Source organism: Spodoptera frugiperda, chromosome 18 (genome assembly GCF_023101765.2).
Source record: "Spodoptera frugiperda isolate SF20-4 chromosome 18, AGI-APGP_CSIRO_Sfru_2.0, whole genome shotgun sequence".
NCBI lineage: Eukaryota > Metazoa > Arthropoda > Insecta > Lepidoptera > Noctuidae > Spodoptera > Spodoptera frugiperda.
Genome location: NC_064229.1, coordinates 5,942,662 through 5,970,243, shown reverse-complemented (window position 1 = coordinate 5,970,243; position 27,582 = coordinate 5,942,662). Strand labels below are relative to the sequence as shown.

General features: G+C 33.8%; 2 protein-coding genes and 1 long non-coding RNA gene across 9 annotated transcripts in view; 2 read left to right on the top strand and 1 right to left on the bottom strand.

The window, feature by feature from the left end:
• The window catches only part of LOC118277826 (uncharacterized), a 60,818-nt gene extending 56,800 nt beyond the window's left edge, over positions 1-4,018 (top strand). For 6 of the 7 annotated variants that reach the window (XM_050700351.1, XM_035596778.2, XM_035596777.2 and 3 more), the window contains one exon: positions 639-4,018. In XM_050700351.1, coding sequence (XP_050556308.1) covers positions 639-641 — 3 coding nt within the window. In that variant the 3' untranslated portion in view covers positions 642-4,018. Of the gene's footprint in view, positions 1-189; positions 495-638 lie in introns of all 7 variants that reach the window. The other variant, XR_004783795.2, reaches the window with a different exon arrangement.
• Positions 3,844-11,396, bottom strand: LOC126911712 (uncharacterized). Its single transcript, XR_007706234.1, has 3 exons — positions 11,251-11,396; positions 7,258-7,384; positions 3,844-3,989 (listed from the first exon to the last, which is right to left on the bottom strand). It is a non-coding gene; the product is annotated as an uncharacterized LOC126911712 (long non-coding RNA).
• Positions 11,260-26,666, top strand: LOC118278006 (endochitinase). The gene is made up of 11 exons (XM_035597059.2): positions 11,260-11,362; positions 19,749-19,813; positions 21,113-21,282; positions 22,033-22,198; positions 23,233-23,455; positions 23,836-23,959; positions 24,091-24,288; positions 24,373-24,669; positions 24,956-25,189; positions 25,273-25,347; positions 25,435-26,666. Exons 2-11 carry the CDS (start codon positions 19,756-19,758, stop codon positions 25,555-25,557), a joined length of 1,668 nt encoding a protein of 555 aa, XP_035452952.2. The 5' UTR covers positions 11,260-11,362; positions 19,749-19,755; the 3' UTR covers positions 25,558-26,666.
• The last annotated feature ends 916 nt before the right edge of the window (positions 26,667-27,582 follow it).

Genomic DNA, 27,582 nt, shown 5'->3' with positions numbered 1-27,582 from the left:
GTAGACTACTCTAAACATTTGATGGATTTTTCATATTTTGATTGATTTTGACTCACAGAATTGCCATTTTGATGTACTGTTTCTTCGATTCAAAGTAGCAATTGTTGTGTGTGTTGATGTGACTAACCTAACACGTGTGTGTCACGCCAGTAACAGTTTGCTTGATGTTGTTTGTCCCGTTTTGTGCAGGAACCAACACCGAACAAGGACCGTCCGCATCCAACCACTGATTAGCCATCTTACATTACACACCTGCACATTTCACAATATCCTCAATCCATGTCCATCTATTAATACTGGGTACTACAGCATTTGTCTGCATTACTTAATTTTTTTTTGTATCAAACAGATGATGTTTTCCCATTCCTAACATTAATCGCTTTAAATCCCTCAAAAAATATACCTATGTATGTAAATTGGCTGACTCGGACGGTTCTTAGAAGATTCCCACTACCCCGTGTGTTGCGGCATGGTTTCGTTTTTTGCATTTTGTTGTGAGTAGCTCACTTTTTATTTTTAGTTCAATTTTATTAATAGTTGCATCGTTTTATTTTGCATTTTGATGTGTGAATGGTGGATTGGAATAACAGATTTTTCCTATAAAGATTGTATTTTAATTGTTACATTTTTATTATCAGTGAAAGCGTTAGAAGAACTGCCTCAAAATGGTAATGCTGACGACTTGGACGATCGTTCACCTGACGTAGAACTGCCCATCTACCAACAAAGAGACAATTTCTTCACCTAGTGCTAGGTATTTGAGAGGATTTACATGTTACTCGATTAGTAAAATAACAAACATAGAGAACCTGCGTTCATTGTGACGTCTTATGATATTATATCTACCTATTCAACTTATCATCCACATAATTGACTAGACTGGTATTTGGCTGTCTTTGGCTTAGAAAATCTTTGGCAATTAGTAGGGTCTAAAATGTATTTACCTACATGTATTGTTAACCTAGTTTGAAACGTAACCAAGCTCGGCTTTAAATAAAAGATAAGCAGTCAATGTAGAATGTTCAATTAATAGTGTATAATGTACCTAATCGGTTTTTCGTATGTTTATAGGTGATTATAAATCAAATATTTAAAATATATGTAGGTATATAGCAACGTGTAATTGTTTCTAATTTTGTAATTAGTGGAATTATGTCGTTTTAATCTCGAAATATGTACTTGTGAGAAAATGAGAAAGGCTTCAGTTGTAACTGCTTTCAACAATGTGTAAAAGAAAATTGTTTTGTTTATAGCTAACTCTTGAATCCAATTCCGATCGATCGACATTCGTATTGTGAAATCTCGTACTCTTTCGTAATTTCGTATAGCGTGGATATTGAATGAACAAAATGGTACAGAGTTTGTTTTATATTCCGTACTCCGAACGCTATTTTAACAGCTACGATTAGGGTTATAGGTTTGACATTGAAAAAAATATTGAGATTATGTTGGATTGATATTGAGATTGGTTTCAAGAGTAAGCGCCCAGATCTGTTAGATACTTTGTGAATCTCAATGTTTGGTGTTTATAGGAACTAAATACTACATTAGTCAATGTGTTTGTTTGTGATTTGACTGCAATGTGCGTTCCACATATCTATCAAAATATCATATTACTTACTTACATATATAAACGTGTAATTAATGGCTAAGAAATGAATAGGAATTGGTATTTTTTGTAGCATTTGCTCAATTTTGTGAACATTCCTTAGCGATGTTATTTTGTAGTGTATGATACAAACGACTCTGTAAAATACGCGAATTATTTTGGCCAGTTAGTAAGTAATACATTTAAATTCAATACTTTAAGAGGTTATATTTTCTTGTGTTGCTGCTACTAATTAAGAATTTGAGCACAACGGTCAGCTATAGACGACAAATAAAATGTACTTAAAATAAGTTTTACGGCAGTGGTGGATTAACCCGATTTTGGTTTGTAGCCTATTGCAGACTGTGGCGTTCAAAACGTTAAAGTACAATAAAGACCTCTCAGAACCTCAGATTGTATTGAATTATAATGTATGTAGCTTCGATCAATTAATTTTGGTATTTAATACAAGTCTTCTATGTAAAAGGCCTTGAATTGTTACTATAGACATAAGATTTAGTGAAATGTACCTAGATGACGATATAATGTTATAGTTGCCATGATTTCGAATAGAAAGTGCACATTTATATTTATAAAAATATAATTATAATTTAACATAACGAATAACAATGCGTTTTAGTATTATTTCGTTAATTTTGATTTTGTATTTTAGTGTAAATATAAATTGTACATTTAATTTAATTTGTCTTGTACTTAGGTCTTGATTTTTTTAGTTTTTTTTGTATGTAGTCCGTTAATTATGTTTGTATTTAGTATTGTATGAATAAATATGTGAACATCTTATGCAACAATATATCACTGATGACAGAGCAACATATTTTCTTTTTTGGAAAAAATAATTCATTATTTTTATTTATACTTTTTTTCTATGAATTCTGCAAGTTAGTTTGTTTTATTGGGGATGATTAATGAATGATACGAGTAAATAATAAATAAATATTAAAGTTTTAACTGAGCGTAAAGAAAAAATGGTAAATAGATCTGTTTATTTGGGTGCGAAATCAAGTTAGTACTTATGTGTGTAGCACTAGATAGTACATTATGTACATTAATGTTCATAAATTACATAATGAAGCTTTAAATATTTCAGCCAACATTATTATGTATTTATACTTTTAATACTTTTTGTTGAAAATAGCTTCTACCGATAATATAACCAGTATTATGAAATTATAAAAAAATTAAATAGAAAAGAATAAAAATGCTTCTGTACAAAATTATTTTGTGCCATGTTTTTGCATTTTTTTTATGTAATTTGTCTATGGCAATGTTAGAAAAATATATTATACGTAACTGATAAAGGCTCTTAGAGCTATTGTGGGAAACCTTGTCCTTTCGAACCCTTTATATAAATTACCTTAATATATGAAATTTCCTTCCAAAATGTAACACGTAGTATCATTTAATTTAACACTGTCAATTATTTACCAAAAACTAATCCCTAAATAACTTTACTCTCGGGATATTCTTCCAAAACGACCTTAGTAGTCAACAATTTAAATAAAAACCTTTTATTTTGACATACTGACTTCTTCCGAATTATTGTATCGTAGGAAATATTTATTAAAATAACGAATAGTATTGATATCAAAAAATATACCTAGTAAATTCCCTCTTGAATCTTATAAAATACTAAACCTATAGATCCCAAACTTTAATAAAAACATGTAGAAATTATATATCGTCAAATATCTAACTATATCTTAGGCTTTTCAAGCCATTATAATATTATACAATTATTAAGGGAACATGATCAAGTAATTTGCTATTCCCCAATTATATAATTATATATATAAAAATAAATATATATCGCCTTATAAGTAGACTGGCCGAATAAGAATGATTTCTATTTCAAAATGTATATTAGAATTAGCTGTTAAACTTGTAGCCCCTTGTATTCAACGAATATTTATGATGGTATACTTTACATTGAGCTATATGTTTAAGCTTTTAAATTTACTGTTTATTGATTCTATAACGAAGCAAGCAGTGGACCGAGAATTATAGTTTAAAATCAATTTTCATTTCAAATGATTACCACTTATAATTTTTGTATAAAATGAATTATATTTTTTTAATCAAAACTAGTTGTCTAATAATAATTTACTGCTCGCGTTTTAAAATACCTAATTCATTTTATTATAATTCAAACAAAGTACATTTAAATCTAATCTTAAAATGTTCATTTAAAATGAAAATAAACCTGCTTGCTTCGTTGCTAGCCTAACAAAAGCCCCCAAATTAGAAGTACTATGTTGACTGCCTTAAAATGAGTTGTTGTGTAAATACCTACAGGGAATTGTGCATATTATTGTTTTAAATAATTGACTATCCAGTTTTACATGAATCCTTGTAATTATAGCGCGTATGTTGTTCACATCTGAAAATAAATGATATGCTGTATTAAAATGTTTGCGTTTTTATTTAAAACCTATTTTAAACAAAGGACCGATCTTGGATTGATTTCAAATTCAAATTCTTTATTTGCCTTGCTTAATGTATACATAAGTTCTTAAATAATTAAATTGATAACAATTAAGGACCCTGTCGGGCACGCAACTTAATTCCCGGGAAAGGTGAATCAAACACTGAGAAACTTTTCGAAATCGAAATTGTACATTATTAGGTACAATTAATACCATAATGGGTGCAAAAATATAAAAATTTTCATGTGTTGGTAAAGGAACACTAGTTTTAGAGTACATATATTAAAGTAAAGCTAGGAACGTCCCTTTTAGCGCCCTCTATTGGCGCTTCGTAAGTTCTTCCGCAAAGATCACACACACTCTCATGTAGAGAGCTTACTAAAGTCGAGTAAATACGCTGAAAGTCCAGTAGGTAGCGTAACCTGCAATAAGTAACAGGCGCTACATTTTTCAAACCTTTTATTCCCTACATTTTTAAAAGGGTTTAATCTCTGTTTTTTGCAATATGTGCATTTAATTAACTTTAATTATATTAGATAGTGCGCTGTCCTAGAAAGGAGCTCTAGTTTTTTTGGCTTATAAAGCAATAAAATTGTATTCATGTGATAGGTATGAGTAAAATAATTTTGGTAAATTAAGCACTAATGAAAAGAAATCTGATGAAATCAGAAAATTAGTGGTGTGGAGTAATTCTAGACGAGACATTTCTACCAATTGTGGTGTGCTAGGTAGATTGTATGGTCAACCACACCTCATTTAGCTAATTTATTAATGTGAGTACTCTACAATAGAAAATGAACTGTGCTATTCGTTATATTAGGTTTTATTTTCGATTGGTATAATAGGACTGTTATTATTATATTTATACAGTCCAATCATGTATCTAATTTTTAGCACGGTACATATAAAACGTACAAATGAAAGAGCTTTTATACATTATGTTATATTTTTGGTATAAGTAGGTAGGTCCTATTGTTGGTTAAACAATGGATTATTTGGCATTATAATTTCTCAGAAGCATCGTAGCATAGGTATTATAGATATCTGGCTCGTAACCAAAACAGTCGCCCATACTCCTAGAGAAATGTTACAGTTAGTATAGACATGAAAACAAGCAACCTATACCTATTGCTTACAAAAAGGAATTATGTCTAGTGCAGGTTCTGGTGTATAGGTTTACCCTAGTGGGGGTCATCATCATTTCCAGATAGGCCGATTGGAAGCGACCTGGCTAAGGCAAATAGCGTGGAGACGAGCAGGGTGTTAGCTACATTCCTTGTACATTAATTTTTTATAGGAAAAGGCGGTAAACGAGCAGACGTAAGTATCACCTGATGGTAAGCAGTAAGCAATCGACTCGTATCTGTAACACGAGACGAGTTGCCAGTGCGTTGTCCATCGATGGGGATTAAAGATTCTGTCAACTCCTTCAGAGATCAAAAAGTGTAATGGTTTCCTATAAAATGCACGTTCGTGTAATCTTGATGAAATTGATATAAAAGAAAATATAGGAGAGTGTTTATGTATTAACCCGCTAATGGTCGTTAAGATGCCGTTAGCATCGCTTATTGAATGGTTCGCGATCATGATTGATGCGTATCAAAGAAAAACCGACCGTTCTAACTTTGTAGGTATCTGTATACAGTATAGATTACATTTTTCTGGAGCTACGGACTACCTAGCGGGTTTGCTGGGACTTCGACTCGAAAAGCAGGAGTAGAAACGAGGTGGTTTTAGTCAGTAAGAGTCTGACACTCTCTTGCTTCACCCAAGGCGGGAGAAGTCATTGGATGACTCCCCCCTTAAAAAATAGATTAGATTTTGTCAGCAATATCTTACATTACTACTATATAAAACTGAAGAGTTTGTTTGTTTGTTTGAACGCGCTCTCTAGAACTACTGGTTATAATTGAAAAAATATTTTTGTGTTAGATAGTCCATTTATCGAGAAAGGTTGTAGCTTAAAAACATCACGCTACTATCAATAGGAACCGAGTAAAGCGGGTAAAATTGCTAATTAATACAAAAAATTGTCACACCATTGCTTACTACCAGGCAAAAAGGTAGCCAAGCACCATCCTATTAAGTATATAAAAATAATTGTAATTGCTAATTGTCAGTTTTAATCTTTGTACCTATATCTACTAAACTAATTAATAAACTTTAGGTAGTAGATGCTTAGTTTATTGTTTACTACTTCATAAAGGTGACATTCTTAGCTTTAGTTTATATGATAAATTATCACTAAATATCCGGAAAGTTTGTTTTTTGGGTACATTAGCATATTTATAGAACTAATGAAATAAAAAGAAAGCAGTGATCTTCGATCCAGATATGAAGTGAATGTCTTTTCTATTTCAACCTATCGACAAATTGTTACGAACTGACTGTCTGTGACAAACTGACAACTACATTTTTTGCTACTAGTGACTTGCCTGACTTGGTGGATGTTTTTGCTTTTTTCCATTTAATAAACTTCTCTTTGTGACGAATAAATGTATGGCAAGTAACTGTTTATGGATTGTCGTTCTTACTTTTAAATATTGAGTATGTTATGCTATTGTTTACTTAATTTTAAGTTGTGGCCTATTTATCACTACTCCTAGAGAATAAAATCACGAATATTATATGCGACAGTTTGTATGTTTGTGTGGTGTTACACTTTCGTGGCTCGGAAATAACGTAAAGCCGTTGGTCCTGTTCCTGACGGTCCGGCTCCGGCCGTGTGGTTTGCCATCCCATCAGGTTTAGAGAGTGAGGGAAGATGGATGGCTCCTAATATCTCCTGCGTAGTGGGCTAGTCTAGAAGGCCACCGTTAATCAAAACCGTTGGCAGAAGCTTATATTCTTATAATGCCATTTGAAATTATAAGTACTTATGATAAAGAAGAACTTATGATAATTTCTTATATTTCTATTTTACATAACATTCACGTAATTACTAAATAAACACCTAGTTACATTTAGGCTGATTCTGAAACTCCTTGTTCAGTCTAAGTGAAACACTCACTTAGAATCACTGCACTAACAAAACAGTTAATTGGGTAGTTTCCTCAATACAACAAAATAACTATTGAATTTGTACTAGTAACTAGTAGGAAATTAGCCTATTTCTTTTAAGTTTAAGTATAGACATTTCATAAATTAAACTGGTTGTAAACAGTTCAGTAGTATATTCTGTCAGTTACACATTTCTTTTATGTAATTTAAACGTGTAATTACCAAGCGTGATGTTAATTACTTCTTCCGTTTACCACCCTTCCCATTTTTCAAGCAGTTGTGCACGCGCAGTTGCTTAGATTTTTCCGTTAAGCGCGAAAGTGCTTGTAGTTATGTAGTTAGTTGTGTTCTGAAAACGAAATTTTCTTTTAGTTTGTTTTCTTAAAGTGGACTGTTGATGTTAACATACTGATCTAAATGTGATTCTTTTTTGTTTCTTAATTTCTTTTGCTTTATCACGAATATTTTGACAAATAATAACGGCTTTGTAAGTACAATTTAACCGATTTTGTTAATTGGTAAAACATATTTTTTACACTAGTATTTAAAAGTAATTATGATCTGAATGTAACAATTCAATTTGACGTTTCAATAGTGCCTAATTTATGATTAATTGAAATAAATGCTTTGGCATTTTTTTTTACTTTAGATTTTGTAGATATTGGCAGATTGGATAGAGTGTACTGGTAAACAGTACACTTACCTAAATATCTAGAGTATTCCTTTATTATTTGTCAAACATTTTCGTGGTATATTCTACTACTATCAAAGTGTGACAGAAACAAGATAAATAGACACTTCAACTTCAACTAGCTTCCTGATAATTTAGTGAGGTGAGTTACATCGGAACTCTTTGTTTCCTTACAAAGCGAGTGATTATGATTCCCTTCACATACGCAACGCTACGTGGATGCAGTTCAATGCCGCCTGTCTTCCTTCCGTTATGTTGCTCGGGAGACAATCGGCGCGTGTGACGATTCATCTTAAATGTCAGTGGACCAATAGAATGCAAATTAGAAGTATTGAATGTTCGCTGAAATGTACGGTACTGTGGTTCCGATATATTTTTTTGTTTTTGTTTTTGTGAATCAATCAATATTTTTGTTGGTATGTTTGTTTTTGTATTATAAAAATAAAGATAGTTTTTTTTTTGAAAATTATGGGTTATACAATAAAATGTGGTGTTTAGTTACACTGCGAGCTCAGCCGTATTTTACCAGGAGGCATGCAAATATAAATTAACCAATTATAATTGTTAAAAATTGAAGTTCAAATTATATAAAAAAATTAATAAAAATAAAAACTATTTACTTGAATATAAACATAAAAAAAATAAGCCAACGTCATATTAACAGATACAATGTCAAAAATCTGTATGGTTGGTTGAGTGATTAAAAGTGAGTCTGCCGATCAAGATGCATGGAATTCAAATTCAAAATTCATATTGTACTGTTGGTTCAATTCGTGTATCGGACAAAGTATTATTGAGATTTTTCACATGTTCGAAAATATCTTAGTATTCTGTATTATGTATGCCATCTCCTATTATACGGAATACGTAACATACATTACACGTAACGCACATGGGTAAAAAGTGAGTAAGTAATTTTAGTTAGAGCTACATTGTATTCACTACTACCTACCCATTCGTGAATAAAAAGCCTTAATGTTATGTTATCTTTATCCTAGAGACATAAAACAAATATTTACATTAAAAAAGTAGGAGATTTCACCCTTGAAATAGCATGGTGGTAGTAATGTAGGTCAATAGCGCATTAACTTTGTTTGTCTAACAGTTTACTCGAACCACACTATCAGGATGACATTCAAAACTCAACCTTTTATGAATATATTTAGAGTGTAAATATCAAGTCCTACTTCTAGTGGAGGATTTGTTAATGGATAATTTAAACAAGGGTCCAATTTCTAAGTTGAGCAAAATATTTATTGAGCTTTATTCAGATTTAGAAAGATTAGGTATATTAAGTGCGGAGGCTGGATTTTAAGTATTGATTCGATAAGCAAATAAAGAAATCTTTATCTTTATTTTTATGCTTTAAAAAATTGCTAATGATATTTACCTATATAAAACAAAGGATTATATTAATATTTGGGTTATATAAAATACGTATATACATTTCGATTATTGATCGAAGTATATAGAGTAAGACTTCATACCTATACCATTCATAGTTTAATAAAAACATACAGGCAAATTGAGAATCTCCTCCTTTTGGGAAGTAAAAAAAAACTAATTTGAAACATCCCCACACTAAACTGTAAAGTACTTTTCATAAGCCGGTGTTAGGTGCCCAAATTGTCTAAATTATTTTCCATAAGTCCACTCTAGGTGCCCATTCTAAACAAATTAGGTTCACGCAAAACAAATTGCGAACAACAGTCGTTATGTTCTAAATGTACCCCTAGAAAACACCTAGTGGGGTGCTTGACCCCGTAAGCTATTATTTAAATAGGATAAAATTAACCCCAAATTAGGATAAGCTACAAAAGTAATTATAATATTTCATAATATCCCAATTTTACGGTCGGCAAGAGGAACGCCTCTTATATAACGATATCAGAGGGATATTATCATTATTATGAACAGTCCTTGAGAGTCCACAACTCTGTTGGACTGTCTCCTCTACAAAAGAGGGGTTTGACATAAACTTCAACCTTATTTTTGAAGAGAGGGTGTGTCAGACTCTTACTGACTAAAAACCACCCCGTTACTACTCCTGCTTTTCGAGCCCGGGTAACCCGCTAGGTAGATCGCAGCTCCGGGTCAGCATCAGCTCTACTGTATAAAAAAATCTAAATGTATAACAAATTAAATAAAAATCAAGAGTGCGTCTAATGTAACCAGGGACTATAGTCTACTTCCAGAAATCTGCGGAAAGAAGAGCCCCTTCTCTTTAGGTGAGAAATATGTATTTTACTCTGTAATATACATACATATATAACAGAGAAACATCATAAATAAGATTATTTAGAATATCTAGCTACTGGGTCATTATCAAGACTTGTTTTTTGCATAAATATTTTCACTTCGAGACTACTTTGTAGATGCAAGTAGGTAAAGTGAACCGATATTAAGCTAAAAGGGAAAGCCTCTTGGAAGTTTTTAGTGCTTAACTGGAGTTAGGTATGTCGCCAAGTGGGTGTTTGTTGCTTTTTAGTCTTTTTGTACCCCTAAGTAGCTTCAGGGTGTCTTTTTTATTAGATACTTAGGTAAGGTAAGGACTTTTCTCACGGGTCTCCAAGTCTCGGATTGCTTCGTCGAGAATGTTTTGGAATTCTTTCTTTCCTTTTTCTGTCTCATGCGCTTTTGTTTTATGAAGAACTCTAGTGCATTTTAGGTTACAACTGGTGTGATTCTAATCAGTTTACACTGCAATAAAATATAAAGTACCTATAACATTCAAATGGTCCTGCTTAAACATATATTTACCATATATCCTAAGTATATATTGAAGGTATAAAAATCTGATAAAGCCAGTTCGTTGAACTTGCAGTCTTAACAAGAAAATTGCATGTATTTTGGTACGAACCAACAACCAATAAAAACGGTGTAGTCAATAAAATTTCGATGTCCACGTACATGCAAGTAGTTGCAAGACTGCAACATTAATTCTGGTTCATTAGTGCGATTAAATTTTGGAACTTGGAATATACGGAACATTTTTATCATTGGCATAAATTAAATGTAATAAGGTATTTAGAGCCTTTCCCCGTGGATACAGGTTTCGGGGACCGTTGGTCGACCCAAGCCCACCATTGATCTCATTGTTTGATACATTGCACTTTTGGGGAGCGTCGCCTGCGCACCATCATCGATCAAGCGGTATACAGGCTGTTGTTGTTATGATATGATTGACTTTACAGCTAGAGAAATAATCATGATATTGTAGAGTTAAATAGAAACACATTTTTATTAACCTGTCAATATGTACGAACATAATAATCGTTTGGAGATTTGAAAAACAAAATTAGGTACCTGAATATGTGTCTTTGTCAATATGCGTAACGTTGCTTTTATTTGCAATCCAGATTGAGTAGGGTCATCAAATGTCTTCAAAGTGACACATTCAAACAAGAAGAAAGGGATTTGTCAACCGCATTTTGTATTAAAAGCATTACTCATTACATTTAGGTAGTTATTTTATGATTCGGTCGCAGAAGTGAAAAATAAAAAAGAAACAGGAAAAAATTTACATTTGTTTACATCCTGTGGACGCGGCGTGCGGGAGCGCGTGCGCATAAAACGACGGTGCAGCGCCAAGCGACACACAATCACAAGCCGGCCGCACGCCGCAACACCGCAACTGTGAGTACCGCCATATTATTATTACGCAAAAAACACGCAAAAATTTCAGCTTACATGAAAATATATTTATTTCAAAACTATAATTTCAGACGACTATTCGTTTTTAAGTGTCAATTTTATAGATCAAAAGTAATAATCTAATTTTTAAAAAACTATAACTTAGCCAATAAATATTTTAAATATCAGATCGGAAAAAAATTTGCGAATGTTTTATTTATTCTAGAAGCGTTAAAATTTGAATAGTTGAATATTTACACTAAAGCTCCGTAGATCAAGTTGTTACCGGCTTTTTACCGGCGTCCGCGCACGCAGTCTGACAACTTTTGTTGTTTGTTTTTCAAATATATTTTATTTGCAAATCTAATAAATATTCATAGCCTTCATTTCCTTTAAATTTGTCTCATGTTCAGTGAAAGTGTTAGAGATTATAATGTTCGTTTTATGATAATTTTATTGACTTTCGATAGTTCCATTATGGTGTCGCTAAAATCGTTTAACTAATTCAATATTTTGCAAATGTTACACTAGATATTTTTTTATTTTGCTTTAAATTCTATTTCTTTCTTAATAAAAAAGTCAGATTTTTAACACTGTGTGTACTGATTGACTCATTTCAGTTTGTAAGAGTTAAGTTTTTCTTCAACTTAATAATTGGTTCCTCAACAATGCTGAAAAAAGTACTTTAAGAACCTAATTCATTTTTCACCCTTTCAAAATTATTGGCAAAGTGATCCTGGAAACTTAAACCTTTTTAGTGACAAAGCTTTTTGGTGATTTTTTAAAAGTATTTAGTGTTGACTAAACTTTGCCATTATGCCAATTTGAATTTAGAATTTATTACGACACCTATAATTACATTTTTAGCCTACCTATTACTGTAACATGGTAGCTTAAATTTCTGAAAAAAGAAAGCTACAATTACCTGAATGAAACTAAAAAGAAAATTGCACAACTTATAAAAAGGTTTCAAAGAAATAATTTATGGTTTTGTTACGACCCATAATTTAAAAAAATTGGAGCTATCAGTGTTTAAAAATTGTTGAATAAATTTAATTTTTAAATTGCTTCATGATAAAACTGTTTTTATAACAATCTAAGTTTAACAATGGCCTGAGATAGCACAGGTTTGTCTAACTACTGCTAATTACTGCTGAATTTGCGATTAATTGAAATTTATTACTTTGGATTTGTGATTTAGAAACGTTAAGAAAAAGTTATTTTCGCTGACCAGTTTTTTGTTTTCTTAACGACCTAAGTCTCTCTATCTATAATAACTGTTTGACATAATGACACTCTAGATAACTAGGTAGTTAAAGTCTCTAGATAAACAGGGGTATAAAAATGTTTTTTTGCGGAATCACATTGTGAGAATAAGTTTAGATAAAGCTTTTGATGGTAAAATCAAAGAGAACATTCTTTATAAATAAGTTATATTCGATTTTTCCGAAATAACCTACAGTGCACTAATGTAGTCTATATAAAACCATTTAGGTAGTGCATAAATCGCTCAACCACTCTACAAAGCATACAATATCACCGGCCGATACACTCAGTATGCACCATGTAATATGTATTATGAAACCCGCCATAACCGTACCTCATGCCCCATGTCACGGGCATGGGTTTTGTCTTCCAATGGGAACGAAGAAGCCATACTCAGACAAAGGGTTTTCACTTTCGGCCGGTGACCTTAGAGGCAGGATAACGACACTTGGGAGTGAACTCATCACCTATTTAGTATTCAGGAAAGGTGCCAACAGTACCCATCGGTTTGCAGGTAAGTCGCCAGCAGGTAAACCTACACCTTTCTGTTAAATCACTTTATTGAATTCTCAGCTTTATTGTCTGGAGATATAGTTGGAAATCCAATGAAGGAAGTTGACAAATTGGAGTAGCTTGACTTGCTGGTGACTATGTAGGTAGCAGTACGGAATCGCAACCAATACTAAGTTGATAGTTATATTGATTTTAACCTGACAAATTGTTTGCTTATGACTTGGAAAAGGGTCTTAAAACGTGGCTAAAATAATTTTATTTTTGTTGACATTTTAAAGTGTAATAAAATATTGACGGTTTTATTATTGTACTGTGGATGTGGTCGTCCGTAAATATTTATTTGGAAACGTATTCTCATATTACCTATTTGATTTGATCCAAGTTTTAGGGTTTGTTTTTGTCCTTAAAACATGATTAAAAATTTTAGTGTCTTCTTTATAGCTTTCAATTACAATGAGATTAAATTAAAGACAATTAATTTGTTTTTAAATACGTTGCGTAGAGTTTTCTCCTGTATCGTGGGTGCATTTACAAACATACATGTTTACATATACATGACACCCAGACCCGAAACAACAATTTGTAGATCACACAAAAAGATGTTCCGTGCGGCAATCGAACCCGCTACACGTTACATGACAGCCGGTTGCTCTGCTACCATGCCAATCAAGCAGTCAAATTGTAGATACAATACAATAAAATAACATTTTCATGAAAGATAAACAATTCAACAACTCCTTTGTTTACATAGACTTTATAGATAACAATCTAGCGATAAACAGATGTACACTATCTCATTATTTATGCCAATGCCGAAGCAATTAAATGTAATATCCAAAAATTCTAATAAATTCCACAACAAAGCGATATGACATATTGGAAGGGCTGGGACATTCCTGACATTTAGTACTCTAGTACCTACGTAGTCAAATGTTCTTCAGCACATTAGCAGTGTCTAGTAATTGAGCGTGAACCTTCAATTCCACTGCCAATTGAGTAATTGTTATAATAATAATAGAAGGCTTATCGTTATAATAATTATTGGTTTGTAGCTTTAATTATTATATTGTCTTGAATGTAGTCACAGTGTTTGCGATATTTCCATTTAAATATGTTGATGTATTTTTATTTTCTATCTAAATGCATTTTAATTTTTTTAAAGCTAATAATAAAAAATATAAATAAAAATACTCAATTCAAACTCAAAGTCAATGTCAAAATCGTTTATTTCAATTATACCGGGAAGACACTTTTGAACGTCAAAATGATGTTTGACTTTTTAACGTCAATGATTTCTCTATTACAATGACATTATTAAACTAAACATAATTGAATGTTTCTTACTGTCAGTGAAATAAATAGATGCGGTATGTCAATGTTTTGGCGAGCTTCACTTTTGGATCGTAAACTTTGGATTTTCCTGGAATTTGTAGGGAAGCGATAAGTTTGGAAAATACTATGTTGAAAACCGCAATCAAAATCAGTTTAGCTAAATAGTTTAGCGAGATAATCGCGCACAAACATGCATACATACATACAGGTCAAACTAAGAACCTCTTTTTTTGAAATCGGTTAAAAATTGCTCAGAATTATAATTATGAATTACCGAAACATGAATCTTTCTGACTCAGTACCTGATTGTCAATTTGCATTGCTGATGGGGTCCGACTATACCCAGATGTTGAACCGGTTCTATATTGTCTGGCAAATTAGCACCGAACGGTGCTCGATGTCACCAAATTATAAATATTTATAATGTGGCCGATGCTCGCTAAATATAGAATGACAATTGATTGTTTTAATCTTCCGAAGATGTGCTGTGACAGTATTTTATTTTCTTCTTGTCTTAATGTATGTTCGAATCTAATTATTCCAGAACTGATGGTAAAGTTTACATTGATTCCTTCACTGCAAGTTAAAATACACTTTTTAAGAGGGCTTTACTATTCAATTTTAATATATCTAGAATTTATTCAAAGATTAATTAATTTATTTTATTAATGCAAACAATTTGTAAAGGCTGACTTAATGTCTTGGGCATTGTCTCTCTTTAAGTAGTGCACAGATGAAAGTACACTTTATAAAATAAAATAGGTATTGTAATAGTTACTAATCATAATTTAAAAAATGAATACTATATATATCTTTAAATTTACTCAAGTTAATCAAGTGTACTCGAATATGTCAGTTTTTTATTTCATATCCGTATGTTTATTGCGTAAAATGTAAAATTCTAATAGTACAGTAATAATACAAGTTTGAACTATTATAAACTTAATGTCAACAGCTTAATAAAACTTTATTAACCATTGTTAAAATGAACATATAAGGTTAATTAAGTAGTATAAGATACTATTGAATTCAAAATTTTATCAATATTTCACACTCACTAAAACTAGCGACATTAACTGCTGTTTTTTTGCAGTTAAACAATTCAATTCCTAGAATTTCATGTATCTCTTTATTTCTTTTGACACTTTTATTTAGCTCTCTAAAAATCTTCATTAAATATAGGGTGAGAAAGCTCTCACCTGAACTACGATTATTTCCTATTTTTGGCCTCTGGCAGAAGCTAGTTTTTCATAGAGGTAGACCGTGTTCGTAGATCATAAATTAGAAAAAAATGTGAAGAAAAAAATATTGCAATAATATAGCCATCCACATAAACATAATAATGTTCCTTAATGAACGCTTGTTAGGTTTTATTATATTAACATAGTACATACACAAGATTATACTTAGCGGAATATAAAGCCACGCAAGTCTGATGGGTTTTAATGGAGCAAGATGAGACGCGGTCTAGAACTAAGTTGTTGCGTTGAATAACAAGTTGTATAAAGTAGTTTATTATGTTTCATTATATGGGAGAACTAGTGCGTACATAATGTATTAAAGTTTGCATGTTTTAGGAAGGAGTTGTTGATCAAAGAATTTAAAGATAACATATAGGCTTTAATAATTTTTGTTGTGATAGTTAGTACGTTATAAGTAGTTTTTTCTCATCTAGATTTTGCACAATTAGGAAGAGTGTATATTCAAATTAAAAGTATATAATCAAGTATACTTAGTTTATATATGTATAACCCACTGTGCTGCTCGGCTCCTATTTATCGTAGCATGATGTTTTATAGCCTATGGACTACCTAACACAAAAATAATTATTTAAATCGGATCAGTAATTCCAGAGATAAGCGCGTTCAAACCAAAAACTCTTCATGCTTATTGCGATGTTGAAAACGTTTGCTTGTGAACAATAAATTAGGAAAGTGTAGTGACATTTTACGTGTAACATTGTTCCGAATCACATCGAGGATTCTCAAATAATAATATCAAGGTCTATATCCTTTCGTTCATTGCACCATACTCGTGGCAAATAACGTTAGAAGTTATTGTTTATAAGATTATATTAAAAGCATATCAAAGCTATACTTTTTTTTGAGGGCGGAGAAGTATCCAATGACTTCTCCCGCCTTGGGTGAGGCGAGAGGGAGTGTCAGACTCTTACTGACTAAAAACCACCCCGTTACTACTCCTGCTTTGAGCCGGAGCTCCGGTAACCCGCTAACTTGTCCGCAGCTCTGGATATCAAAGCTGTACCTAATAAGTATTTTTATCCGATCTTAGTTGCAAGTTGAAACATTAAAAGAACTTAATTTATTCCGATGCCTACTATTATATACTCTCATGCACTTCTAATGATTGAAGTCATTAGAAATATATTTAAGCCTGGACTATTTTTAAAATTGTATTCCTTAGCTTTGGGCTTTCACATAAATCCTCTAAGAGCACCCTCCCAAGCTACTTAAATACCGTTCTTCGCCTGTTGTGGCAAACGATCAAACAGATTTCAACTCTAAGTGAGTGGGAAAGTCATTTTCCACTAAGCTATTAGTAGGTTTAGCTAGTCATTGTCTAGCGATACTTCTAATCACTAGAAACGGTTCGAAGAAATGTACTTTTTTGTTTTAAGCTGCAATAGAGAACATTTTCGAATGGAATTTTCTCAATGTTTCTAGTTTAATTAAGATTGTGTTTAAGATTTGTACGTTTCCTAAGGATGAGTACAGATCCAGTACCTATATTAATTAAAAGAAACGAAAGAGCTTAGAATTATTTAAAGAAACAGAGTTTCTTTCTAAGAGGTAATTATTATATTTGATTCTGACCTACTAGCATAGCAATACCTAATAGTTTCCTTCAGTATGATTCGTGCCCACGATTCATAAGATTACACACATGAACAGCTCATTATGTTAAATTAAATCGTCCTTGAAACATCTATTTTCATCTTAACACAACATCAAAACAAAATTTATGAACTAGGACAATGTACAGAGAGATATAAAAACGTTTCTAGATGCGACAACTTTTACTTTTGTCCACGATCGGATGACAGTTGGCAAAAAATTGAAGAGAAGTACACTCAATGTGGCATTCTATTGTGAATAGTTAAGTGGGTATTAGAAGAAGCCTAGTTTATTACAATGAGAGGTTCGGGTCAGTGGGTGACACATCTAGAGCGGTGGTACCGTTAGCCGCGGTATTGGTACTTAGCTCGGCGCATACGCTGTGCTGAGCTCTCTCTACTAATAACATTGTTTATGCACTTACCTGTCTGTTATTGACATGATTGGGATTAACGGCTTCTGTGACATGCAAATCTGTAAGGTTAAGGCTGTTGGGAGCGTTTGTTTGTTTAAATGTAATAACGTTATCATGGTAAATCACAGTGCTTTGTTTAGGTTTTCTTTTTTTTAATTACACTGTGATTTTCTCCTGTATCGTGGATGTGTTTACAAACATACAATTTCACATACACATAACACTCGGACCTCGAACAACAATTTGTGGGTCACACAAAGAGTTGTTCCGTGCGGGGGTCGAACTCGCGACGCGTTGCATGGCAGCCAGTTGTCGAGCCATTGCGCCAACCGTGCAGTCTTTGTTTAACGTTTAATGAGTTATTGCTTTTATTTTTTTTACAATCAAATTAAAAATGTATTACAGGAATATGAAATAATTTTCAATTGATTGTATTTATCTATCTAACTACGTTGGTATTAGCTTGCATTTATCTCGTTTAAAGTAAGTTTCTCTCGAATTCACGAGTGAGAATACACTACACTATCTACTAAATAAACATAGGTATTGATAAAAAAATCCCGTTGGTTTTGTGTTAAACAAGAAAAACTTGTATAAAGCCATGTTTGACAATGAGTTATTGATTTTTGTTCGAGTAAATATAAAAAATATTGCAGAAAATGTCAATGTCATGTGGGGTCGAACTTGTTTTGTTTTTTTTTAATCTCAATTTTTATTAGGGCTTTTTCCAACTTGTTTTGTTGCACACGTGGATTCACTGATAGAGGCAATCAATAAGTGACACAATTCAAAATAATCTTACGTAAAAGTTGATCAATATAATTATGCAGTTTCTAAGCCAAAGACGTAACAATCCTACAAATGTGTAGCGGGATCGAATCCTGCACGGAGCAACTCTTTGTGTGATCCACAAATTGTTTCGGGTCTGGGTGTCATGTGCATGTGAAATTGTATGTTTGTAAACGCCCCCACGACATAGGAGAAAATCCGAGTAAGGGGCGCCGTTTTTTTTTTAATTAAAATTATAGAAAATTCCTTAGAAAAGCATTAATTTGGACATAGCTATAACATCTAGTTGTCAACCGCCGTATTGTAAATAATATATGACATTAATTCATTGATGTATAAAACCCTAATTAGTTGAGACGTGGTTGAAAAGTAGATGTATACGATCATTAACTTGATATCAGGAGACCATATTTAATTTTCTTTAATTTTCCTACTCAAGGAAGAAATTCCTGCGCCTATATTATGCATATTATTGATAAGCACATCTGAGAAGGAATGTGGAACCGATTTCAATCTTATCCGTTATATCCTGCATACTGGTAATCAGCACACAATTTTCAACCCTAATCCTTTACATCTAAGTTGAAATTTGATCAAACAAAGTATACATCATTGGTGTAGCTTGATGTGCAATGTGATATAGGTAACTGTACCCAGTAGTTAGATAGTGTAGGATAATTAATTTACTTTGCAGATATGTAATATGATCCTATTATGAGATAAGGAGTCCAGTTGCAATTCTTGTTATAAATTGAAGAAACTTGCTTAACTTGTAGCATCGCTTTGCAAAATACGTTTGTTTGTAAACATTCTATAGAGAAGTTTTCGAAATAACTTTATACATAGGATTTGATGATAATAATCTTTAGTTTTATAAAGGACTTGCATTTTTACAAATTCCTAGAGTTCAATAAACAAATATTTTGGTCATAAATATCAAATCTATTGCGTTTAGTAACACACATAGATCAGATAGGTAGGCATATTAAATGTAAGTCTAGGCTCAATTTAAATTAGGATACCTATATAATTTTACTGACTCCGAAATCGAATTAGCGACCCTTTATTCGGTTCTCGGGGTTGAGAACCATGAGACTAATGAACGTTTTAAACCTTATTATACTAACAATCCCGAAAAGAAAATTCAAGTGATTATTTTTTAAGGTTTGTTTTTCATTACGATAAATATTAATTTTGGTCTTATTTCTATTGTTTTAAGGTTCAAAATGAGAGCGATACTGGCGACGTTGGCCGTCCTGGCGGTCGTAACGACTGCAATTGAAGGTAAGAACCTTTTCTTCTAAAACAAATCGGAAATAAAAGAGTGCAAAGCTATTTTCATATGTAGTTAGAAAGAGAGAGAGCATAAATCCAGTAAAACCTTTTTGTTGGTCCAACTGCAAATTATTCTATGCTGAATAAAAAACTGAATTTAGTTTTTAATGAAATTGAGAGAGATTATAAATGTTGGTACCTTGTTAATTAGTTTTGTTTATGAGCTGCCTTATGATATAACTTTTTGTATAAAAAAGCTGTAGTAAAACAGTTGCCAGTAAGTTGAAACGGGATTAGTTATGAAGGGTTATTTATCAACATTGTTACATTTCGTTCGGGTTCGATTCCCGGGTCGGGCAAAGTATTACTGGGCTCAATTCGGTTCTACGAAAATTTCTCCTGAGTCTGGAATTTTGCCTAGTATATGGCAATAGGCTCACCCCCTATTACATGGGACTTATAACATAAATGGTGAAAAGTGGATTTACAGTGGCGTTACGTACCGTAATGTGCACCTCTGCCTACTCCTTCAGAGATAAATACTTATAGTACTTATAGTAATATATTTTCAAAGAACAAAATGTAACACAAGACTGTATATAGAAGCCAATCTCCCAAAATAATCAGCTGTCTACCCACACGATTTGAGGTGGCTTATCTGACAATGGAGCTTACGGCTTACCCATTGGTTATATCAGGCGACCGATGGATTAACGGGTTTCATAACAAAGGGCGAGACGACATAAATCAATCTCCTGCTTAACTGCGGACTAAGTTGGGGTTTAACCTCGGTTATCTTGTGTTGTGACTATCGTACTAACTTATCGCTTATCTATCTTTGTTGGGACAATAAGGTGCAGCGATTTGTTTGTGTTGTTGAAATGGAAATTAACACGTTAGGAGGATGTCCTCACCTAAATGTTTTGGAGATTTATATACTACCTATAGAGATTAAGTGTTATAACAATGCCATGGAGTAATCTAGATTTCTTCGGTTCAATGCTTTAGTGGATCGAATGAATATGTAAAAGCTTTTGTCAGTAGCCTCCTCACAATACTCTCTGGTTTAGCCAAGATGAAGAGACTCTATAAGGACTTTCCGACAATAAAATAATACCTTTACCATTTTACACCTCCGCTTATCATTAGATACTAGTTTCAAACCTACCGTAACACTTCTCTGCACCACCCTGCGGTTGGCTGGTAGAGAATGCCATTCGGCATTAAGCCCGCCTATGTTCGTTTGTACATAAAGTGTTAAATAAATACATAGTACTGGTTTTAATGTTCTGTTCTTTTTTTGTTTAGCGGACAGCAAAGCGCGCATAGTATGCTACTTCAGCAACTGGGCGGTGTATCGACCTGGCGTGGGTCGCTACGGCATCGAGGACATCCCTGTGGACCTCTGCACTCATATCATCTACTCTTTTATTGGAGTCACTGAAAAGTCCAATGAAGTTCTTATTATTGACCCTGAGGTACGTTCATTTGCTTTTTTATAGAATACGAGTAAGCCGATCACCTGATGGTAAGCAATTGGCATCGTTCATGGAACCGAAACACCAGAAGTTACAAGTGTATTGCCTGGATTTTTGGGGGACGATTGGGTCACTGTTAACCTTACTTAAACAACGAAACACAAGCGTTGTTTCATATCGGTTGTCTGTGAGGTAATCAAAGCATGAGCTCTTCCTCCAAAATTTGGATTTTCGGGAGAATCAGATATGTTCAGATCATGCATTAGCAGAGTAGTAGCTCTATTCTAACTTACGGATAGTGTAGGTAAATACTCACCAGGTAATTTCCTCCTCAGAACAGTTGATTTCCTCCATTCACAACCACAATGTCTCCAAGATACTTATTAATTAATACTACATTAGTACGTGGTGACATTACATGAATATTCCATAAATATTAAAGAGTTAAATTTCATTAGGCGATACATTTTGTCGTATGCCTTGGGATTTATCCTGAGATGTCTATTTGAATATTCTTGCAAGTGGAACGTTGTTCTCGAGGGCGTTGACTTATAGTGGGGAAGATTACATTATGTTATGATGTGTGACTTTAGAAATGAAGAGTGTTGGGTTCGATTTGCGGGCAAAAAAGAGACGTGTATAATTATAGCGCATCTCTTCATTTTTCTTTTAAATTGGAGTGTAAAGGGAATTCTACACTATTCTATTATGTTTACCTCTTCTAACCTAAACTAACGCTATCTCTTGCAGTTGGACGTAGACAAGAATGGCTTCAGCAACTTCACAGCTCTTCGCAAGTCGCACCCTGACGTCAAGTTCACCGTGGCTGTCGGTGGCTGGGCTGAAGGAGGATCCAAATACTCCCACATGGTGGCACAGAAACAAACGCGAATGGCATTTGTTAGGAGCGTTGTTGGTAAGTAAGAAAAATATTCGAGTTTTGGAAAAGAGAAAATGAATTAGAAATGACCTGGAACTCACATCTGACACTAAAATTTCGTCTTTAAGTCATTTTTCCTTGTTATATTTATATGGGGAAAATAGTAAAATTCTCCCCCTAAACACAAAATAAGGATGTTTGTAAAACAAATTGTATCAAGTGTCGAGTCACAGGATCGTCGTAAATTATGGGCTGTTGTGTTGTGGCTACGAAATATATATTTCCTCATACGACGCGAACATTCCTCATTTTGTTGTTAACATAGTTTCGCGAAGATACTCCCACAAGGAAAATAAAAGAAATCACAAAATGTCGGAATTTGTTTGTGGACGGGTATTTCCTTGGACTGCGCGAATTGCAACGACTAAAACGTCTTACAGTATTAGGAAATATCGGTTTACAAAATGGTAAACAAATTGTGGCATTTGACAACAATAAGGAAACCAAGTTAGGGTTTGTACCCCATGGGAGTAGTCACGCTAGGGAGTTTCGAAATTATACCCAACAATTTTGTTCATGTTAGAGATTGTCTTACTAAACAGCTATGACGAAAATTGTATCAAGGGAGGCCATTCAATCTATTTTTCAATTTTTGCGTTACATCTCCCAAAAGTAAGCAAACACATAAATAACATCAATATTCCCGCATGTCGACTGTGTGTAAATATGATATGCCTTAATAACCGCGTCGATGTGGGAGATGGTTTCTTTAACTTTGAATATAATGCTTGTATTAAGTTACCGTTTTTCGTCTAGACATCTTAGTTTTGAAGTAAGATCTAGCTTTGACTTCTTAATTAGTTTAGTGGGAGTGTCTGTTATCTTAAACTGAGGGATATGAGGGATTCAAACGTCTATTTAAAGACATTCCTCTCTTTAAAGTATAGCAATGTTTATACGAATACCTAATTGTTAATTAACAATTACTTTATTACAATTACATACTCGTACATAAAGTATTCTTTGACTAAAGTTGAAAGTATAACTAAAACAACTGTTTCTTTTGATAGATTTCTTGAAGAAATACGACTTTGATGGTTTGGACCTGGATTGGGAGTACCCTGGTGCTGCTGACCGTGGTGGTTCCTTCTCCGACAAGGATCGGTTCCTCTTCCTCGTCCAGGAGCTCAGGAGAGCATTCATCAGGGAGAAGAGAGGCTGGGAACTGACCGCTGCTGTGCCACTCGCCAACTTTAGGCTGATGGAAGGTTACCATGTGCCTGATCTTTGCCAGTAAGTGTCATTAGGCCAACAGTACACGATTAAAAACTAAACAATAGAAACAGGTTGTCCTTTAGTAAAGTTGCTTCTTCTAAAGTGTGAATTTCTAATGAGGAAACAAACAAGAAACTTTGTTACACTTTTAAAAGTTTTAAAACCTTTGATTAATCTTTAGGTGTTCCAAAAATCCCCGTTTCTTAAAACATTTCACTAGACATTTTGCGAAGACGAAAATCTTGAAACAGTTTAATAGTTTGGAACAGTTTTATCGCTGCAAAGTTAGTGGGCGCTTCATAAATAACGGTTGGAACGAAGAAGAAACGAAAAGAGAACAAATATTGTTCTGGAGAACTTTAGAAGTTTCTAGAAAGTAAGATTTACTTGTGTTGCAGGGAGCTGGATGCTATACATGTGATGTCTTACGACCTGAGAGGAAACTGGGCTGGATTCGCTGATGTGCACTCGCCTTTGTACAAGCGTCCTCATGACCAGTGGGCTTATGAGAAACTGAATGTTGTGAGTATGACTAAATGTTCAGTTACTTAAGCGTACGCAGATACTTAATTAGAATACAGCTGGAAACTAAATCAGTTTTCATCTCTTTCTGTTGCTATTTGAGAAATCTAAAGTGAAATATTTTCTTCTAGAACGACGGTTTAGCTCTCTGGGAAGAAAAGGGTTGTCCCAGTAACAAGTTGGTGGTCGGTATCCCGTTCTACGGCCGTTCGTTCACTCTGTCAGCTGGTAACAACAACTACGGCCTTGGCACTTACATCAACAAGGAGGCTGGAGGTGGTGACCCAGCTCCTTACACCAACGCTACTGGATTCTGGGCTTACTACGAGGTAAATTATAAAGAACTTTAATTCTTGTTTCTTTAGGTTGAATTCTGTTTAAAGCAACCACTTCTTATAATAAATTTCCTTCAGATCTGTACCGAAGTCGACAAAGAAGGTTCAGGATGGACTAAGAAGTGGGACGAGCATGGCAAGTGCCCCTACGCCTACAAGGGAACCCAGTGGGTCGGTTACGAAGACCCCCGCAGTGTGGAGATCAAGATGAACTGGATCAAGGAGAAGGGATACCTCGGTGCTATGACCTGGGCTATTGACATGGATGACTTCAAAGGTCTTTGTGGAGACGAGAACCCTCTAATTAAGCTCCTACACAAACATATGAGCACCTACACCGTCCCACCACCACGCTCTGGAAATACCACTCCTACGGTAAGTCAGTCTTTATGAATTTTCACCTAAATCAAGTCATATTGAATTCCCAAACCGCATTGTGGTACTAGGTTACTCATAAGATAGTAATATATTATTCACATACGAATATTCGTACGTAATACGTCACAATAAATTGTGACTCTTATCCTTTCGCTTTTCCTAACTGGAAACCATAAATACAATTGACTAATAAACTTTCCCGACGTATGAACGAAGTAGACATGCGATTAATCGCAACAGAAACAAATGGATGGTCCATTACTCATATTGATATAAATCTCAGCCTGAATGGGCGCGCCCGCCGTCAACGACGTCCGACCCGTCGGAGGGAGATCCAATCGTGACGACTGCAAGGCCGTCCACGACCACTAAGCGGCCCATGAAGCAGACGACCACTTCAAAGCCTCAAGTCGTTATTGAAGATGATGAATTCGATATTGCCGTGAGACCTGAACCACCAAAGGCTCCTGAGGCACCAGTGGTCCCTGAATCACCTGAAGTCCCAGAATCACCTGCTGTAAGATATACTTTTTAAAGATTTTTGATTTGTTGTATCTTTTCGATTTAATTTTCTTTAAATAATATTATACTTTTTTATAGGAGAATGAGATCGATGACCATGATGTCTGCAACTCTGAAGAAGATTATGTACCCGATAAGAAAAAATGCAACAAGGTAAAGTAGAAATAAGTAACTAAAATAATATTTTAAAACGTTATTCATAAATGAGTCATTAACTCAGCATATTACTTTTTACCACAGTACTGGCGCTGCGTCAACGGAAAGGGAATGCAGTTCACCTGCCAACCAGGAACAATGTTCAACACGCAACTGAACGTTTGCGATTGGCCCGACAACGCTAAACGTCAAGACTGCGAGCCCTAGACTAATCGTGCGTGAATAGGGCGCTTTACTGGTCATTGCAGAGATACCGTTTGATCGAAATCGCATTCTCCTTGCAAGACAGCTGATAAATTGGTTGCAAGCCGCTATCACTGGTGACTAGACATGCATGTAGAGACAAGATAGCTGTCACTTAAGAAGCAATTAGCAAATGAGCATCTGTCACATCACATGAAGCCACGCTGCAAATTATTCTCTAACGTCTATAAATCCAACATCTGTTTTGCAAGACTCAATTTTGTTAGCTTTATAAAGCCACCATTATTTACCCTATTAACTCGGTGTTATAAAAATATTAGTCATCTCTATGGGAACACAAAGGGCCGCTAATAAACCTTTGTGTGGTCAGCCCGTTGGGTGGATTTTGATAAAATGGTATCTTTCCTTTACGCAATGAATCATAATAATAGTCGTATTTACGAAGTTTTAGGTTACTGAACAATATTGTCGTATTTTGTTATGCAGTAACATAATACGCCAATGTTTTCTTGTCTCTAGTTTGTAACAGGATAGGATTATTGTGATGATAGGCTAGACATTTACGGTTGTAAATAATGTGTCTGATTTTTAGATACGCGTTTAATTGGAAACATTTAAAATAGACTTTCAATTAAACGGTAATCTAGTAAGAAGAACAATAAAAATGAGATTATTAGCGTAACTGCCTAAAATCGTGTACAAGACTGCATCGCATCGATTAGATTAGATTTACTATAACATAAGCAACGCTATACGTTCATTGATATAAGCAAGTATCTATCTATAAATGTCTGCGTATTTTTATACAAACAGCATAAGAAATACTTTAAATAAGTCGTGAAACATGGATACTTTTATTTGTTCTCTCTAGTTTGTTAAGAACTTGCAGTTTGCGTCGATAACTCCATTCAACAGTTATAAAGTTATGGCAGAAAATTGTGTTTATTTTATAAATTTTGTTTCGACGCGGAAGCCAATTAGACTTCGCCCGGCTTTGGGGATTTAAATGAATTTCCCAAGCACTTGTCGCGGCTGGTCGCTGGCTTAACCACCCTTATCTTAATTTATTTATTTTAATAATTTTAAGACAATAAATTATGGTAAAAATTTTACTGTGTTTTTGTTGTTTGTCCTCAAAAGTTTTGTGTTTGTGAATGAGTTATGGCGAGAATTGAATTATTGCGAGGTGTTCAAAAATTATGATGATTCTAAGGAGAGACAAAGAAATTAGTGTGAGGGTCAATAAATAACAATTTTAAAGGAACCTGCTCTATGAATTGAATGGGTAAATTAGTATTGGGTCATTGTTTAATTTATGCTGAGACTACTTAATGGGTGTTTGTTTAGGTACCTATATCTAATTAGTAAATCTTTAATTTGGCAATACCTCTAAATAATTCAAACAACACCTTGTACTAACTTATATCACCTCAATATCTCACAGCACCACGGTAATCACTTTGGAACCTGACTTTGTTTTGTATCATATTGCTCGTATCAAAATATCAGGCGCGTTTCTCTTAACGAAAACGTGTTCAGAAATCCAAATAGCTCGTATGACAGTCATGTTTGGAGGTTAAATCACATAAAATTGTTTATTTCGAAAGGGTACGTACATAAGTGAAAGGTTTTTCGCACCCTAAATATTATTTGGATACGTTTCCGTTTATCTGGTGTTCAGAAAAAATGTTTTTATTTTTTGTTTATGTTAAAAGTATGGAGAGCATTGTTTTGCGATTCGTTTTTTGGTAGGCGCCTTTTAATTGCACAGTAACGCCTATTAAAATGTAGTGGCAACAGTGACCATAGTGCCTGGACTATATGCTGTATGGTCGTAGAAATACAACTCTGAAAACTCTGAGGGATAGTGTTCTAATTGTTCAATAAACTGCTAAAATTGTCTAAGAAGTCAATTTCCACCAATATATTCCCAGAACTTGAATCCCACATTTCATGAAAGCTTAAATTAATGTCCTAAAAGGTAATTATAGGATAAATTATACGGAATGAAGTGTGGCAAGTTAATTG

What these genes read in the sequence shown, in the direction of transcription:
- LOC118278006 (XM_035597059.2), top strand. Translation starts at nt 19,756, where the DNA reads ATGAGAGCGATACTGGCGACGTTGGCCGTCCTGGCGGTCGTAACGACT. An exon ending in CTGGAAATACCACTCCTACG is followed by an intron (nt 24,670 to 24,955) that starts GTAAGTCAGTCT and finishes TATAAATCTCAG; the next exon opens with CCTGAATGGGCGCGCCCGCC. An exon ending in ATAAGAAAAAATGCAACAAG is followed by an intron (nt 25,348 to 25,434) that starts GTAAAGTAGAAA and finishes TTTTTACCACAG; the next exon opens with TACTGGCGCTGCGTCAACGG.